Consider the following 15820-nt stretch of genomic DNA (forward strand, 5'->3'; position numbering starts at 1 on the left):
TAGAGAAACACTGATGTGTGTGCCCTGACCCACATCGAATTGGCGACCTTTTTGCTTTGTGGGCCAATGCCCAACCAACTGAGCCACACCGGTCAGGGCTCCTTTTTATTCAATTTTTTGTCCTCGCCTGAGGACATTGTAAACGGGGGTGGGGTGTTGGGATTCTATCCCCCAATTTAGAAGCACACACAGAGGCCTTGAGGGGGTTCCTACCTCAGATGAGAGTTAGGAGTCCAGGTTCCCTTTCCCACCACCATTCGGGCCTCCATTCTGACACATGACAAGTAAACTGGTCTACATGGAGCTATGACAGAAGTCATAGGCTGCCCGAGGTAAAACCAGGCTGGGCCGCCCTGGGGAAGATTCAGGGCTGGCTCTGATTGGATGGTTAAGAACTGGAATCAGTGACCTTCCTCTTGCCTCTTGAGCCCTCAAAACGATGCAGCCCTAGCTGTCATCCTGACTAGCCCTGTGGTGACAAGCAGAAAGAGAAACCGAGGTTAGACGGAGGGTTATTAACCACAGCTGGCTTCAGTGACAAAAGCTGGCCTTCCCAGCTCACTAGGCCCCTGCCCAGCTCTCTGCACGACTCTCCTGGACTCTGTCTTTTTTTTTTTTTTAAGATTTTATTTATTTATTTTTAGAGAGGGAAGGGAGGGAGGAAGAGAAAGAGAAACATCAATGTGTGGTTGCTGGGGGCTGTGGCCTGCAACCCAGGCATATACCCTTACTGGGAATCGAACCTTCAACACTTTGGTTGGCAGCTCGCGCTCAATCCACTGAGCTACGCCAGCCAGGGCTGGACTCTGTCTTTTGATCTGTGCCTCCCTGACTTGTGAACTTCAGGGCACAAGTAGTCATTCACTTCTCTATCCTCAGCGTCAAGTGCTGTGCCCAATACATATCAGCCACTGTGCTGTTCAATAACTCTATAGTGCATTTTTGTGCTAAATGCTGGGGATACAAACTTGAATGAGCCAGGTAAGGTCCCTTCCTTCAGGGAGCTCATGTTCTAGTGAGAAAGACACACGGTAAAGTGCTGAAAAAGAAATAGTGTTGGGGGAGGGTGTTAATTGAGAGAATGGATGACAGGGAAGATCCGAGATCTAAACAGAAACAGGAAGGCTGAAAGAGTCGGACTATGGACGCTTTTGCTTAATAAATGTGTTGCAAAATAGAGGGATGGACTGATGGATGAATGAATGAGAGATGAACACACAAACCAACGGAATGGATTCTGGTGTGAATGAGAGCCCCGCTCAAGCCCACAGTGCCTAGTGTGCTTAACAGAAGAGGGGAGGGTGGGCAGAATTGGGCGTAGAGGGCCCAAATCATCAAACTTGCGCTCATTGGACCGCAGGTAGAATCAGCCGCCCGGTCCGAGCGGCCGCTAGGGGGCGACCGGGAGCTCACCAGTTTCCCTTTAAGGCCGGGGCGGAAGACTGGCGGATGAAGAGCTTTTGTGTCGGCCGGATAAAAATAGAGCCGCCCCTTTAAGAGGGCGGAGACGCCGGAGTGGCGGCGGCTTCGAAAGCGGCCTACCGCCCCCGCCGTCAGCTTAACTACGACCCTGTTGCTACCCGCCTGGGTCGCGGGGACCTCTCCGACCTCGCCTCGGCGCCCGGCCAAGTCTGAGTCCCTGGCGAGCACTCGAGTTGGGGCCTGTCCGACTAACCCTCTAACCGAAGCCCACCCGCCGTCACCATGGTAATGCCGCGCCCGGGGCGGCCGGGCCTCTGGGTCTCCGGGCCCGGGAACTGCCTTCTAGGTTCCAGCCCCTCACCCGGGCGAGCAGCAGGGCGGGTGTAGGGTTTGGGTGCGAGTTCAGCGAGGTCGGGAGACCTGGGCTCGAGTCACGGCCTTGGCAAGGGACGCCTCTTAGACCCTAGGAAGCCTCTCCCCGCCCACCTCCCTCTGGGTCTCCGTTTCTTTCCCGATCTCCGGTTCCGGTGCAGTCACACGTCATTCCGCCTGAGCCCGACCCTCTCCCCCAACCCGTCCATCTGAGCCTTGGACTTTGGGGGTTAGGTACCCCTAAATGCATCTCTTGCTCTGGGGTTAGGCACAACCCTTGGCTTTGAGTTTGACACACACCTCTCAGGGCTGGCCACCGCAGCCTTGCTGCCTCCGAAAGAAGGAACTGGGGACGTGCGCATCCCACCTTCCTGGGGCCCTAGCCTTTGGGCATGGGGTTAGATAGAAGGAAGCTCCTGGCTTGGCTCTCAGGAACAAGGCCACTGTGCCAGCTAGGCTTGCTTGGATTATATTTGATAAAGGTCCCTTAGGCCAGACCTTTGTTGCAAAACCTTTACGCCCATTGGCGCAGCGCTGAGAGTAAAGAATGACCCATGCTTCCCTCGGCAGCCTTTCCTTTGCCCCTTCCCTCCCCTTCCAAGATTAGTGCAGATGGACCTGACTGGATTATTTTAGGGAGAAAGGATTTGAAATCCTCTAAGTCTCTAAGTGAATCCCATCTCTTCGCACCCCTTACTCCTCCCCCAACACTAGCAAAACAAACAAACAAACAAACCCCGAACAGTACACTCGTTGGCCTCCTTAGAACTGGGAAGCAGAGTGAGGACAGAATGTACTTGCAAACTGCGTTTCTCCTCCTCCAACCTCAATGGCTTTGTTTACCTTCCAGGCATGCAGTTTGCAGAAGCTGTTTGCTGTGGAAGAGGAGTTTGAGGATGAGGTAAGGAAGTGTTGGTGAACCCAGGAGGTCTTAAGATGTAAATGCCCGGGCCTGGAACATTTTGAAGCAATTTCCCCATTTCCTTTTTGACTTGATGTGCGCATTGTTTTTGGTCTGTGAGAGGCTGAGGAATGATGAGAAATGTAAACCTATTGAACTGTCTTCCAAACCAGTAAAAAGCCACAGAGGTGAGCTGCCTGATTGTCATACCTTTAAACGATAAGGGCCATCACCTGGAAGCTGTGTCTGTGGGTGACCGGATTCACCTTCTCGATGACGCACGTGAGGGAGGGAGAGGGGAGAGCCAGGGACCACACAACTGCGGGAGGGCAGGAGGCCTGGGGTCAGTCACCAAGGGCAAATGACTTCATTCTCTGGTCTTCCATGTTCTCTCCTGCCATATGCGGGGCATTCTTCTGCCTCAGATGTTCTTTCCTGCCATGTCTCTCCTCAGACAACGAGGGGTTAGAGTAGATCTGAAGCTGGCACGTGAGAACCACACCTGCTGAGGCCCTGCCACATGCCAGTGAACTCGTCGTTTCTGGGGAGGGACCCCGGCAGGGATATTTCTGACCTCTGGGTGCAGCCAGAGACTAGTGAGCCCTGAACTAGTGATCACCATGGCTCTCTTCCCACGTAGACCCAAAGGATATAGTTTCTTTTGGGGGGCCAGAAATAGCCACCTCAAATCCTTTTCACAAAGTAAGATTTCAGTGAGTAAAGCCTAGAAAGGTAAATTAACCTGCTTAAAGAATAAAGCAAGGGGGAGGCATAAAAAGGGACTAAAAAAATTTAAAAAGAAAGCACCAACAGCCAGGGTGGGGTCTCGGTCCCCTGACTGGGCCCCCCCTAACACACATGGAAACTACTGAACTGCATTTACAGAACAAAGTTGCTCTGTGTTATTGATGACAAGCCATTCAAACGTACTTTTCGTCTCTTGGCTCTTTGCTTTTCAAAAACCACATTCAGAATTTGTCCAGATGCCTAACTTGTGCCGAGTATGATGGTGAATGCTGCATCGGGGGCCCTTCTGGCGGCCCCAGCACCCTCCCCTCTTCCTCAGAGGCTTTGGGAACATGAGGCTTGAAGGGGGAAACAGCCTTCGTCAGACCCCTTGAAAAGACCAGCCCATTCGTGGAGGTCCTAAGACATAGTGACCAGGGCACATGGAGCTTCTGGTGCCGGTTCTGTGGAAGTGACTTAACCTGTCCGAGTCTTCGTTTCTGTATCCAAACAACAGGAATAATAACAGTGCCTATTCATAGGGCAAGTGTAAGAATTCATCGAGAGAATTCTGGTAAAATGTTTACATGGTACCTGCCATCCAGTGAGATTTCAGACATTAGATGTTTTTGTTGTCCCTTAGGGGCGCGACTGTTATTTTTACAAATAACACAAAACTGCCAGCTTTGTCGAGGAGCCGTGTCCTTGACTTTGCCCTTCAGCTTTCAAGATGTGTGACGGTTACGGGCTGAAAAGCGGCTATTAAAGGGACCCTCTTGGATCTCACTGTGGGGTGGTAGCGCTGCCAGGCTCATCGTGAGACGAAGAGAGAAGGACTCTGACAGCTCAAGTTTCTGTTCCATACCCAGTCCCTCCCCCGGCCCCTGCCCAGGTCAGGTGGCATCGTGTCTGAAAGTGCGCTCGCTCTTCCCGAGAAAAGGGATTCGTCAGCCCCCAGGGTCATCAGGATTTGATTGTTGCAGTAATTCTGACACTATTATTATTATTATTATTATTGCTGCTAACGCCTAAGGTAGTGCTGGAGTTTGCTACCCTCCTGATGACACGCAAAGCCGGAAGAAAGCTTTCCTTAGCGCAGACAATGCAGCGCGGCGGCGGGGCGTGGGGGCCCCGGGGACCTTCCTGTCAGTTAAATCAGCAGTTCTGAGTCAAAAACACCCTCGGAGCAGGTCTGTTGCTCTTGAAGGTGTCAATCTCACCTTGCTTCCCAACTGGAATCCATACTTAATTTAACTTGCCTGAAAAGCTATATTTAACTTCTGCCTACTAGGCCTTTCTGTCTTACTGAGGGTGTGTGTGTCTGTCTGCATGCACGTGCATGTGCTGGGGGTGAGGAGTGGGCTGAGGACAAGCAGCATGACCAGCTAGACACCGAAAAGGTAGTCGTCTTGTGACCGTGGGTGATTGGTTTGACCCCTCGGTGCCCTGGCACATTTGCTTCTCCTGCTGCTCCCCCGACTAGCCCCACTCCCACCCCCCCACCTCCCAGCCCCCACTCGAGATTGAATAAAGACAGAGAAGCTACTTGAAGACTTGGCCTAGGAGTGTTTCTGGTAGGAACCTGCTGGTGGGCTCATGGGCAAGGTCAAAGGAGGTGAGACTCCACCATTGCTTCTCATGTCTTGGTTTCTTGCTTGTGTATATCCGCACATGGGCACACACCACATGCCTGAAATAGTAAAAGCAGGGCTTAACTTCCCACTGTCTCTGCTTCTTTGCAGGATTTCTTGTCCGCTGTGGAGGATGCAGAGAACCAGTTTGCTGGCTCAGGACCTGTGAATGCTGGATGCCTCAGACCCGTCCCTTCCCGGGCACCAGAGACGGCGCAGACACAGTCTTCTGGGCCGCTGCCGTCACGTCCCGCTGCGTCTTCAGAGGCTTGGGGCCTGCCAAGCGGGGGACTCTGTCTTCCACCCTCCAGCATGCTCAGGGCCACCAGGGGTCCGCCTTCCACAGCAACAGACCCGCTGAGGCCCGTCTCAGCTGCCGGCAGCTGGACTGGCAGTCGGAGGAAAGCGACACTGACGGAAGCGCTCAAAGAGCCAGCGAGACCCCCGTCCTCAGCCTCTCGCTCCCTGCTTCCCTCTGAGAGCAAACAGCAGGTGGCTGGTAGCTTCGAGGGACCGGAACAGGATGAATTTGACGAGGTCCTGGCCAGCATGGAGCTGGAAGGGCCTGGCATGGAGCTGGACCTTGGAGCTAACAGTGAGGCCACTGGAGTTCTACCCACTGGGCAGCGGGAAGGCTTCACATTGGCTAAAAAGGCTCGCGTAGCTGGTCCGAGCAGATCTTGCCAAAAGGGGCCCACACCTGCTGCCCACGTGACGGGTATCACGGCAGCCCAGGAGCAGTCTCCAGATCCTCTTGTCTACTGCAGGTCCCCGCAGCCCCACGTGAGACCTGGGGCCGTGGGGAACCTTCCTGTCCCCGCTGCTTCGACAGCTCCTGCTCAGCAGCCCCGCTGGGAAGCCTGTTCCCCACTTCGAGGAGCCCCGCCTCTTCCAGCTGCTGGAAGGCCTCTTCAGAGTAGCCCTCAGAACCGTGCCCCCTGTCAGTCATTCCAGTCTCCAAAGGCCCACTTAAGTGGCCACCCCAGTTTCCCACGAACTCCCAACTCAAACTATTCTACTCCCTCCAGGGCTGTCTCTGGGTTTTTCCCTCGGGGGCCCTTACAGCCCCGAGCTCCAGTGTCTTCTGTTGAGTCTCCTGTCAGCACTCCCAGGGGCCCTCACTCCCCCCTGGCTCCCCAAGCAGCTCTGCAGACGCCCATAGTCACCAACCACCTGGTACAGCTGGTCACTGCCGCCAGCCGCACACCCCAGCAGCCGCCGCGCACCGCCACCCGCGCCAAAGCACGCCGCTTCCCGGGCCCAGCAGGGATCCTGCCTCACCAAGTGAGTGGCAGCTTCTCCCTGGCGGAAGCCAGGGCCATCCAGGATGTTGGGGGGGGGGGGGCGCAAAGGGAAGAAGCAGAGTTCCAGCACTGCCCGGTCCCCGAATGTCTGCACTCCTTGGGGAAGTGAAGGGAGGAAGTGCAGAGGGGGAGGGTCTTCAAACCTGTGGAAGAATCCAAAGAAGGGGGGAGGAAGAATTGAATGCCTGAGAAACCGCACAGGAGAGGGGTGCTCAACTTCACAGTCGTTATACGTTTGTTGCACGCCTACTGTCCGCTAGCACCGAGGCAGGGATGCTCGCTCGTATCCGCTAAGGTGGGCCATTTACTTGGAACTGAGAATACAGATTAGAATAGCAGTGGTTCCTGTCTTGAGGAGCTTCTAGTAGAAGAAGCAAACAAACGATCGTATATGGAATGCACAGTGGGAGAGAGGTCATTCCCTGGGCGCTGAGAGGCCCTGGGCTCCTTGGGCTTGCCGAGCAGGCTTTGGACGGACACGTGGGAGGTTAATAGGCGCGGGTGTCGCAAGGCTGGACTCGGTGGGAAGACAGGGGAGAGCACGTGCAGAGGCACAGGGGCCTAAGAGCAGGGCGCTCTCAGAGCCATAGAACCGTTCACCGTAACTGCCGTGTAGAGTCCTCATGGGAAGCTGGGGCCGTGCTGGGAGCTTGGATCCCAGCAGACCGTGGCAGGTGCACCCCTTTCCTAGCATTTTCAAGGTGTTTGAAACAGTTTCTCCCTGTTAGTTGCTATTCCCTGGCTCTTTGAGAGAAATCCGAGGAGGCCACTTACACTGGTCCTGGGCTGGGTCTCTGTAGGGGAGGGCTAGGTCCCTGAGCAGGGGCCTGGCAGAAGCTGCCCTTCTGCGTGTCTATTCGGGTCACTGTCCACTTCAGGAGGCTCTGGGTTTTGCTCCCGGGCTAGCTCCAGCTTCCTCACATTCCCAAAAACGATCCCCAAAGCATCTTTTTTTAAGCCGCCAACAAGCTCCTGAGACTTTGTTAGGAGAGATGTAATATGTGTTAATTGTCCCTGATAGTTTCCTGAGCTCATTATGTAACCCAGACAAGAGGCTGCGCCTGTAAATAACAGCCGCCGCGCCCCCTCTCACCTTCTCCTCTCGCCCCCTGCAGCGCAGTGCGAGAAACCTGGAGGAGATCATGGTTTCCACGCCCCACACGCCGACTCACGGGGCTCTGGCTAAATTCCAGGCGGAGGTAACTAGTTCTGTGCAAGCGTTAACGTCCCGGGCGTTGCTGAAGAGCGAGGGGCATGCCTGCATGTTGGAGGAGCTAAGACTCCGAGTGGGTGCTGCACTAGGCCTGTTCCCTGAGGTCACGCACCAACCAGATGGCACGTGGGGAAGGCGACTTGGGGAGGTGGCGATTTTGCTGGCATGAAGTGAAGCCTGTCCTGATGCCAGCCAGGCGATGATGACCGGTCCATGAGCCGGCCTTCTGTCCCATCGGAGGAAGGCCCAGCTCCCTCCTCCTTTCCTTGGGAGAAGAGTGTATTTGGTGTTAGGGCCTTGTATCTCAGGCGCCCTTCTCAGGTTCCTGGGAATCAAGCTGAGAGGGATCTGCCTTCAGCTGACCTGCAGCGGGTTTGTTTTCAGCGGGTGAGACGCAGCCTCCCCGTCCCCCGCTGCCCCCCGTCCTGGGGGGGCCCCCATCCCTCCCCCCATTCTGGCTGACCCTCTCCGCCCTCAGGCCCACTGCTGCTTCTAACTCCCTCTAGCAGTTTCTCTCTGTGCTGCAGCTCCGCCCACCCACCTTCCGCTTCAGGTCCAAAGCGGTAAATACCCAACTGAATCAAAGCACTTTTTGATAATTTGAAGGTTAACAATGAGAGCCGGGGGCATCCCCAATAGAATACGACTGGCTGCACGATGCAGGGCACTGCGCAAGCCTGTTAGTGTGTGTGGGGGCCCCCCAGCGCTGAGGCTGTCCAAGTCTCATGCAGGAAAGGAGCACGGCTAGCTTTTTGCTGCTGTGATGTAATTACAGTCAGGACCTGACTTAAAATAAAAGAAAACGAAGGGTACCTTTGCTATCGCTGCCAAGTGCGACGTGATGCGATACACGGCAAGACCTCACTCGCCATTTTCTGGCCTTGGAGACAAACGAGAGGAAAGGGCGGCCGCCCCGCCGCCGCGCATGCGCCCTTTCCCCTGCACGCCTCCAGCCCGGCGCGGCAGGGGTCTGTAGCAGGGCGCACCCGGTCATGAAGGCTCCCCTCTGCCCTGTGGTGCCAGACTGGCACCGGTTCCCAGGCGTCGGTGGAGGACGATTTCGGGCGAGGGCCCTGGCTGACCATGAAGTCCGCCCTGGGCCTGGACGAGAGAGACCCCGCCTGCTTCCTCTGCACCTACAGCGTCGTCATGGTGCTGCGCAAGGTAAGGGTGCTGGGTGCTGAGACTCGGAAGGAAGCCCGTGTTTGCCCTTTTCACCAACCCTCTGCCCTCCTGCACCTTAGGAGTGGGGCTTCCGTTTGCCCTCTGACCGCAGGCCTTTTTCTGAAAGGCGGCGTGAAGTCCCTGCGGGGTATCTTCCCCTTGCCCACCTGTCCACTGCTATCCGCAGTGCTGGGCACAGGCCGAAGGAGTGGCTGTGTTGTGGGCACGTCTCTGCACATCTGGGCCCTGGGTGGGGGAGGGGGGAGTGAGCACACTGCTACCCTTAGAGTTCCGCAGGGGTCAGGGGTCATGTGCAGACACATGTCAGTACACGTGCTAACACATCCTTGCCCGTGGCCTGCTGTTCAGGGCTCTATTTATGTAGCGTGCTCCGTATAAACACAGACACAGAAGGAAGGAGGCAGGGGGGAGAGCTGGAGGTCCGCCTGAAGATCAGACGAACCCCTGAAACTGCCTCTTTGCCCTCCACAAAGGACAGGTGTCGTCGCACCTGTACTCTGCCCCCGCCCCCCCCCCCCCACTGTCCCCCTACCTCCCAGTTTGCCCTGGAACACGCGGGACACTTGCAGCTGGGACACGGCTGGCTCAGCAAACGCCTCTCCTTGCACCCAGGCAGCCCTGAAGCAGCTTCCGGGGAACAAGGTCCCCAGCATGGCGGTGATGATCAAGTCCCTGACTCGGAGCACGAGGGACGCCAGCGCGGTCTTCAAGGACCCCACGGGTGAGGGGTTAGGTCCTGGGAGTATCTGATGAGGGGCCTTCGCCGCAGGCAGAAGATGAGGGGTCACCCTCTCTGTTGGTGGTTGGGAAAATTGAACCAGTGAGCAGCCCACTTCCCAGCCAGGGCCCTAACCCGTCACTGTGCTGCCCTTGACCCTGAGACTGATGGACCGTGTGGTATTTGCAGGAGAGATGCAGGGCACGGTGCATAGGTCGCTGCTTGAGATGCACCAGAATGAGTTGAAGCCTGGCTCAGTGCTGCTGCTGAAGCAGGTATGGGGAGCTGCTCTCCGCCCCTGGTGACCCGGAGGAGGCCCCCCGAGCTGTGTGTGTGGCTTCTTCCCTCCCAGTGCCCAGGCTGAGAGCCGCTAGGCTGGTGCTGGGCCCTGGCTTCCTGGAGCCGAGTAGAGACCTGAACCCGTCCTGGGGGGCGGGGGGGGAGGTTTGCACTGGGCAGGTAGGAGGGGGTGTGTGGTGAGTGGGCCTACTCTGACTCCAGGGCTGAGGCAGGAGCGGTTTGTGTGGCCCTGGTGCAGAGGCACCAAGGGAGAAACAGGTGGGGACAGGTGGCCGTGGAGCAGTACCCGGTGCTTCACCAGGACACTGATTCTCCCCTTCCTTGAGTCCAGATTGGGGTGTTTTCTCCTTCGCTCCGAAACCACTACCTCAACGTCACGCCCAACAACCTGGTGCGCGTTTACAGCCCGGATTCTGGGGAGGGGAGCTCCCTCAGGCCACCTCAGCCCCTCCCCAAGGTAAGAGGGGCAGGTGGAATGGGGGCTGGTAGTGCCCCTTTCTGCCTGGGTCTCCCGACTCCTTCCCCTCCTCCACCCTGATCGGAGGAGATACCTTCGGAGGCAGGGCCGCCTCCTCCTGTCCCCAGTCCAGCTGCCTGCCAGATGGCGCGGTAATAGGACCTAGAGGAACAGCCGGCTTCCGGGCGATCCCTGAGCGTCTGATGGCAGGCTCGAACATTGGAGAGGATGGGAGTCATTTGAGAACTAACCAAGTGAGGATCTATGGGGGGGTCAGTAAGTGACTGAGGGTCAGAGCTACCACAGGCAGCAGGGCAGAGAGCGGTGAGCTACGAATGGCCTGGGCCAGCACTTGCTCTCCGTCCTTGCTAAGCGAGGGGATCCCCACACAGAACCCAGGTGGGGACACCCCCGTGGGAAATGAGGGAACCTGGGCTTCCAGGCAGCTCCGCTCCAGGGCGCAGGTGCAGAGCTTCGGCTGGGCTTGGCAGACGGCATCTCCCCTGTGGCCGCCACCCCCGCCCGTCCCGGGATCCTGGGCTGGGCTCGTGGCCTGGCCTGGGGGTCAGGAGACCTGGGTCATATTCTCCCTCTGCCGGTACTTTGTAAGGTGACCTTGGCAAGTCCAGTCCCCTCCCCAGCTGTCGCTTCGTCTAGAAAACGAGTGGGGTAGAGCCGACGTCAAGTCTGGCTACACGCTTAGCTGTGACTTGCTGCTTCCATTTCCTGCATCTTTCTGCTTACGCTTCCACGTTCTCCCACAAGCACGCCGCTTCAAAAAAGTCATCTTGATTAATTTCAAGTCATTCATACTCACGGGAAAAAATGGAAATGGTACAGAATAAAGGGGAACGTGAAACTTAACCCCTCCACTCCTATTTCCCAGAGCTAAACATGGTTAATGGTTTAGTTACTTATTTTAATTACCTGTCTGTATGTTAGCTAGTTTGGGGATTATTGATGCTAAATCTTTTTCAAACAATTTATTGCCCTGGCTGGTGTAGTTCAGTGGATTGAGTGCCGGCCTGAGAACCAAAGGGTTACCGGTTTCATTCCCAGTCAGGGCACATGCCTGGGTTGTGGGCTAGGTCCCCAGTAGGGGGCGCTCGAGAGGCAACCACACATTGATGTTTCTCTCCCTCCCTCTCCCTCCATTCCCCTTTCTGAAAATAAATAAAATATTTTAAAAATTATCTATTGATTTAGAGAGAGGAAGGTGGGGAGAGAGAGACAGAAAAAGAAACATCAATTTGTTTTTCATTGATGCATTCATTCGTTGATTCTTGTATCTGTCCTGACTGGAGTTTGAACCCGCAACCTTGGCATTATCAGGATGAAGCTCTAACCAACTGAGCTACCCAGCCTGGGCAACAGCTAATTTTCAATCCCAGGCTAACTCCTCAACATATTTCTGAATGGCCCCTTTACTCTTTCTTCCAGTTAGATTCCCTAAAATACCAGATAAAAGTAGAATTAGGGAAAAAAAAACAGCCAAAAGATTTTGTGTTTGTAATTATCTGCTGTTTTGGCTGTCTAGTGTTTCAGCTCCCTGCCTGCAGCATGGGCCTAGGTAGCTGGGCCCTGCACACCCTCCGTCCTGTCTTTGCTGAGCCCCCGCCTATTCCTTTGAGGTTGTCTGGTGAGCAGGGGCCGTACTGTCCAGAGGGCCTTGGGGGCACAGGCATCGGTAACCAGATCCTCTGTCCCCAGGACCCAGGTGGCTTCCACGGCAGCCTCCAGCCTGACACTGCGGGGCCCGGGAAAGACCTCGGAACAGCACCGAACCCAGAGGCAGGGACATCCCCCAGAGAACTCCCAGAAGCAGGTAAGGCAGTCAGACCTCTCAGGAGCAAAAGACATTCTCCTTCTGTCCTGGCTGGTGTGGCTCAGTGGATTGAGTGCCGGCCTGTGAACCTAAAGGTCGCCGGTTCGATTCCCAGTCAGGGCACATGCCTGGGTTGTGGGCCAGGTCCCCATTTGGGGGCTCACGAGAAGTAACCAATCAGCGTCTCTCTCGCACATTGATGTTTCTCTCCCTCACTTCCCCTTTCTCTAAAAATGAGCTAAATGTTTTAAAAATCAAAAAAGTAAAGGCAATTCTCTTTCTATTTCCTCTTGACTTTCTCAGCCAGATTCTTCTGGCTGCATCTCGTTCCCCCCATGAACCTTGGATCTCATGGAGTCTTACAGAAATCAGGCGTGGGCTCTCCTCTGGTGGAGCTGCAGGCCGCACGCTGATTAACAGTGTCATTGGGGCTGCACCAGCATGTGCCCCACTGGCCTCCCCTCCCCCACATCCAGGCCCTGCGCCGTGAGCCACAGGAGGAGGCCGACCAGCCCCGTCCTCAGGCCACGCCTGGGTCTTCTGTGGGCTGGTGGCTGGGGCACAGAGGCAGGTGTTCCCGTCCCGACTGAGCTCCGAGGCCCCCCAGGCAGTGCTGAGGGTCGGACGTCCACGTGGTTGGGGCGGCACCAGGGTGCAGATCTGAGAGGCCCGAGCTCGGAGGTCCTGAGGGAGGACCAGCTGGTGCCTGAGGAGGCAGCACCGCCAAGGTGAAGCTGGCACAATCCAGGTCTTGTCCTGCGCCTTTTGGTTCCGTAAATTCGACCCTGTCTGGCCCCAGAGTTCCTGGGATTGTGGGTAGGCATCTCCACGTTGCGCATATTCACAGTAGACCAGGTGATAAACCACAAAGCCCTTTTATTTGTATCCTGTGGAAAAGTGTCCCTTGTGCCGGAGTCTTCTCCGGAAGCTTGCACTCTCTCCTTGTCAGTGAGCTTGACGACAAGCGAAGCCATGGTCACGTGGCTGCCAGGGGGGGTCACGGACCAGGCGGGAGGAGAGTTGCCTGCAGCTGGTGTCACATCTCCACCCCAGGGACAGGCCTGCTACGCAGACGCTGCTGGTGGCAGCAGGACGAGGCTCGGAGACCCAAACACTCATTCTCATTGTCCCAGGTTCCGGACGCTCATTTCCCTTCATTTAATGTAGTGTTTCTCCAAACAGTCACAATGTAGCTAGTGAGGGGCAACTGTTTTCGTTCCGATCCTTATTGAATTTCAGTCCTCCCTCCTGAGAACAGTTGCTGGTCGCCCTCATTAAGTTTCGAGGGCCCCCAGGCTGACCCTGTCCGAGCAGCACGGTTGGTTTGTCGAGGGCGCCGTGCAGACTGGGAGCTCGGCCCTGCAGGTGTCGCTCAGTCTGACTGACCCCTGTGCGGCCTGATCCCACCCACAGGGCAAGAGGTCCTGTTAGAAGCTGTGGCTGTGGTGTCAGATGGAGCCTAAGGGTGCTCACCCAAGCGAGAGGTCCAACCCCGTGAAACCCTGTTCTTTCCGGTGGAGTGGGGTTGCGACAGGAACTGCCACGAGCAGCCCTGTGAGGGGTGCCGTGAGACACAAACCAAGCGGCGAGTGTAACGTGTGTGGCGGCCCTGCGCCCGGCACAGAGCAGGCGCCCAGTGAGTGTTAGCTGCAGCTGTTAACAACAAATGACAGGAGCACGGGGATTCCTGAGCTCAGCTCGGCTTCCAAATTCTCAAACATAAGACCCTGCCCAAAGACCAGCCAGGAACAGTTACTTTTATTCCCTACGCCCACAAGGGCACTCTGGGGAGGGGATGATGTCTCCCACTCCGGGTGGGAAGCCGGACTCACGCACTGTGGGATTCTGAATGCTCCTCACGGCTTCCCCAGCCTCGTTTCTCCTGCCGCCCGGGGAGAGGGTTGCACCACGGGCCTCTGCAGGCTGGGTGCCTGCGGATGGAGAGATAGGAACCACTGAGGTCCAAGGGGAGGCTCTTAGCAGAACGGCCCTGGCGTTTTGCCCCTGCCTCCTGTCGCGTGTGCGTCTGCGGGGAGCAGAGGGAAGATGGGGGTCAGGCCAGCGGCAGGCCTATCGGCCCGGGCACTGCTCCCTGAGAGAGCCACCTCCTGCCCTGCTGCCGGCCCAGGCCCCCCTCAGAGGCAGGAGCCTTAGACTGGAGTCCCGCGCAGCCCTGGCGTTGTCACTCAGTCTGTCCACCCCCCCATCCCCCCTGCAGATGACCTGGACGGGCTCCTGAGTGAGCTCCCCGAGGACTTCTTCTGTGGGAGCAGCAGCTGGGACCGCCCCCAGGCGGGGCACCCGCCCTGAGCAGGCGGGGCTCTGGTCATGTCCGGTCACGCCCACGCGGGAGGAAGACAGCGCGATTGGAGAACAAGCAACGCTCGGGGCTTCTGAGACTGCCCCCACCCTGGATGCTGCCCCCACCCTGGATGCTGGCCCCCACCCCGAGAACACCCTCGTCCCTTGGAATCCGCACCACTGTCACGGGGGTCTCCTTGGGCATTCCGGAGCTCAGCCCAAGGCTGTGCCCCAGGCCCTGGGGTGCGGTGTCCTTCTCCTGTCAACCGCGGGGGGGCGCTGCTGTCCCGCCTCATCTTGACTTCAGAGGACACTGGGCCTGGTCCCCCTGCACAGCTGGGGGCCGGAGGACCCACACCACAGCAGTGGCGATCTGTCCCTGTGGACGGGGAGGGACGCACTCACACTGCCCTCCGCTTTGTCTCTTGAGGCCTACAGCTGCCCAGCGTGCCTGTGTCCGAGGTCCACGGGTGTGGGGCAGGGGCATGGTGAGGCCACCTTGCTCTGAAATAAAGCGGCTGCCCACTTCACCTGCTCCCTTCTCCGTCCTTGCTCCTCGTCCTGTCCGCCCTGCCCGTGGCGCCTTGACCACACAGAGCCAGGCCACTCCTCTCTCTCTCTCTCTCTTTTTAATAATTTTTTTCTTTTAGACAGTTTTATATTTATAGAACTGTTACAAAGGTATCACAGGGAGTTCCCGTGATACCCCACACCCAGTCTCCCACCTTACCACCATCTCATGTCAGGATGGGAGCCTGGTCACAATGCGAGAACCAGCGTTGCTCTATGACTATTAACCGAACCCCAGACAGTGTTCAGATGTTCCCAGTCCTCTCCAGCTGCCCCGCCTCTGTCCCAGGACCCCACGTCACATGTGGTCATTGTGTGTCTCTGGGCTCTTCTTGGCTGTCGCTTTGTCCCGGACTGTCCTCGTCCAGGGACCTGACAGCTTTGAAGAGTGCGGCTCACGCACATGATCGGGGCCCCTCTACTGCAGTTTATCTGCTGGTTTCTTCATGCTTAGCCTGGGGTTGAATGTTTCGGGAGGAAGACCACGGAAGGAAGGTGTTGTTCTCGTCACACCGTGTCCAGGGCTGACGTTGGCTGTGATCGCCTGGCTGAGACAGGGTCGTCAGGGCTCCCCACTGTGACTGTGAAGCTGTCCTCCTCCCTCCCCACACCGTCCTCTTTGGGGGAGTCACTGTGTGCAGTCCACATGTAAGACGGGGGGGTACGTTCCCCCTCCTTAATGGAAGAACATTCACATAGGCTATTTGGGGTTCTTTGCACAGGACATTGGCCTATTCCCCAATTTTTAATTTTTTTAAAGATTTTACTTATTTATTTTTAGAGAGGGAAGGGAGGGAGAAAGAGAGAGAGAGAGAAACATCAATGTGCGGTTGCCTACAACCCAGGCATGTACCCTGACTGGGAATCGAACCTGCGACACTTTGGTTGGCAGCCC

The 15820-nt window shown here is 56.7% G+C and overlaps 1 protein-coding gene across 1 annotated transcript; it reads left to right on the forward strand.

Annotated features, from left to right (window-relative positions):
• Positions 1-973: 973 nt before the first annotated feature.
• On the forward strand, positions 974-14882 carry HROB (homologous recombination factor with OB-fold). The gene is made up of 10 exons (XM_028521523.2): positions 974-1707; positions 2645-2695; positions 5164-6336; positions 7472-7555; positions 8593-8733; positions 9367-9475; positions 9662-9747; positions 10104-10229; positions 11940-12054; positions 14273-14882. Exons 1-10 carry the CDS (start codon positions 1705-1707, stop codon positions 14362-14364), a joined length of 1980 nt encoding a protein of 659 aa, XP_028377324.1. The 5' UTR covers positions 974-1704; the 3' UTR covers positions 14365-14882.
• The last annotated feature ends 938 nt before the right edge of the window (positions 14883-15820 follow it).

This window comes from Phyllostomus discolor, chromosome 8 (genome assembly GCF_004126475.2).
Source record: "Phyllostomus discolor isolate MPI-MPIP mPhyDis1 chromosome 8, mPhyDis1.pri.v3, whole genome shotgun sequence".
NCBI lineage: Eukaryota > Metazoa > Chordata > Mammalia > Chiroptera > Phyllostomidae > Phyllostomus > Phyllostomus discolor.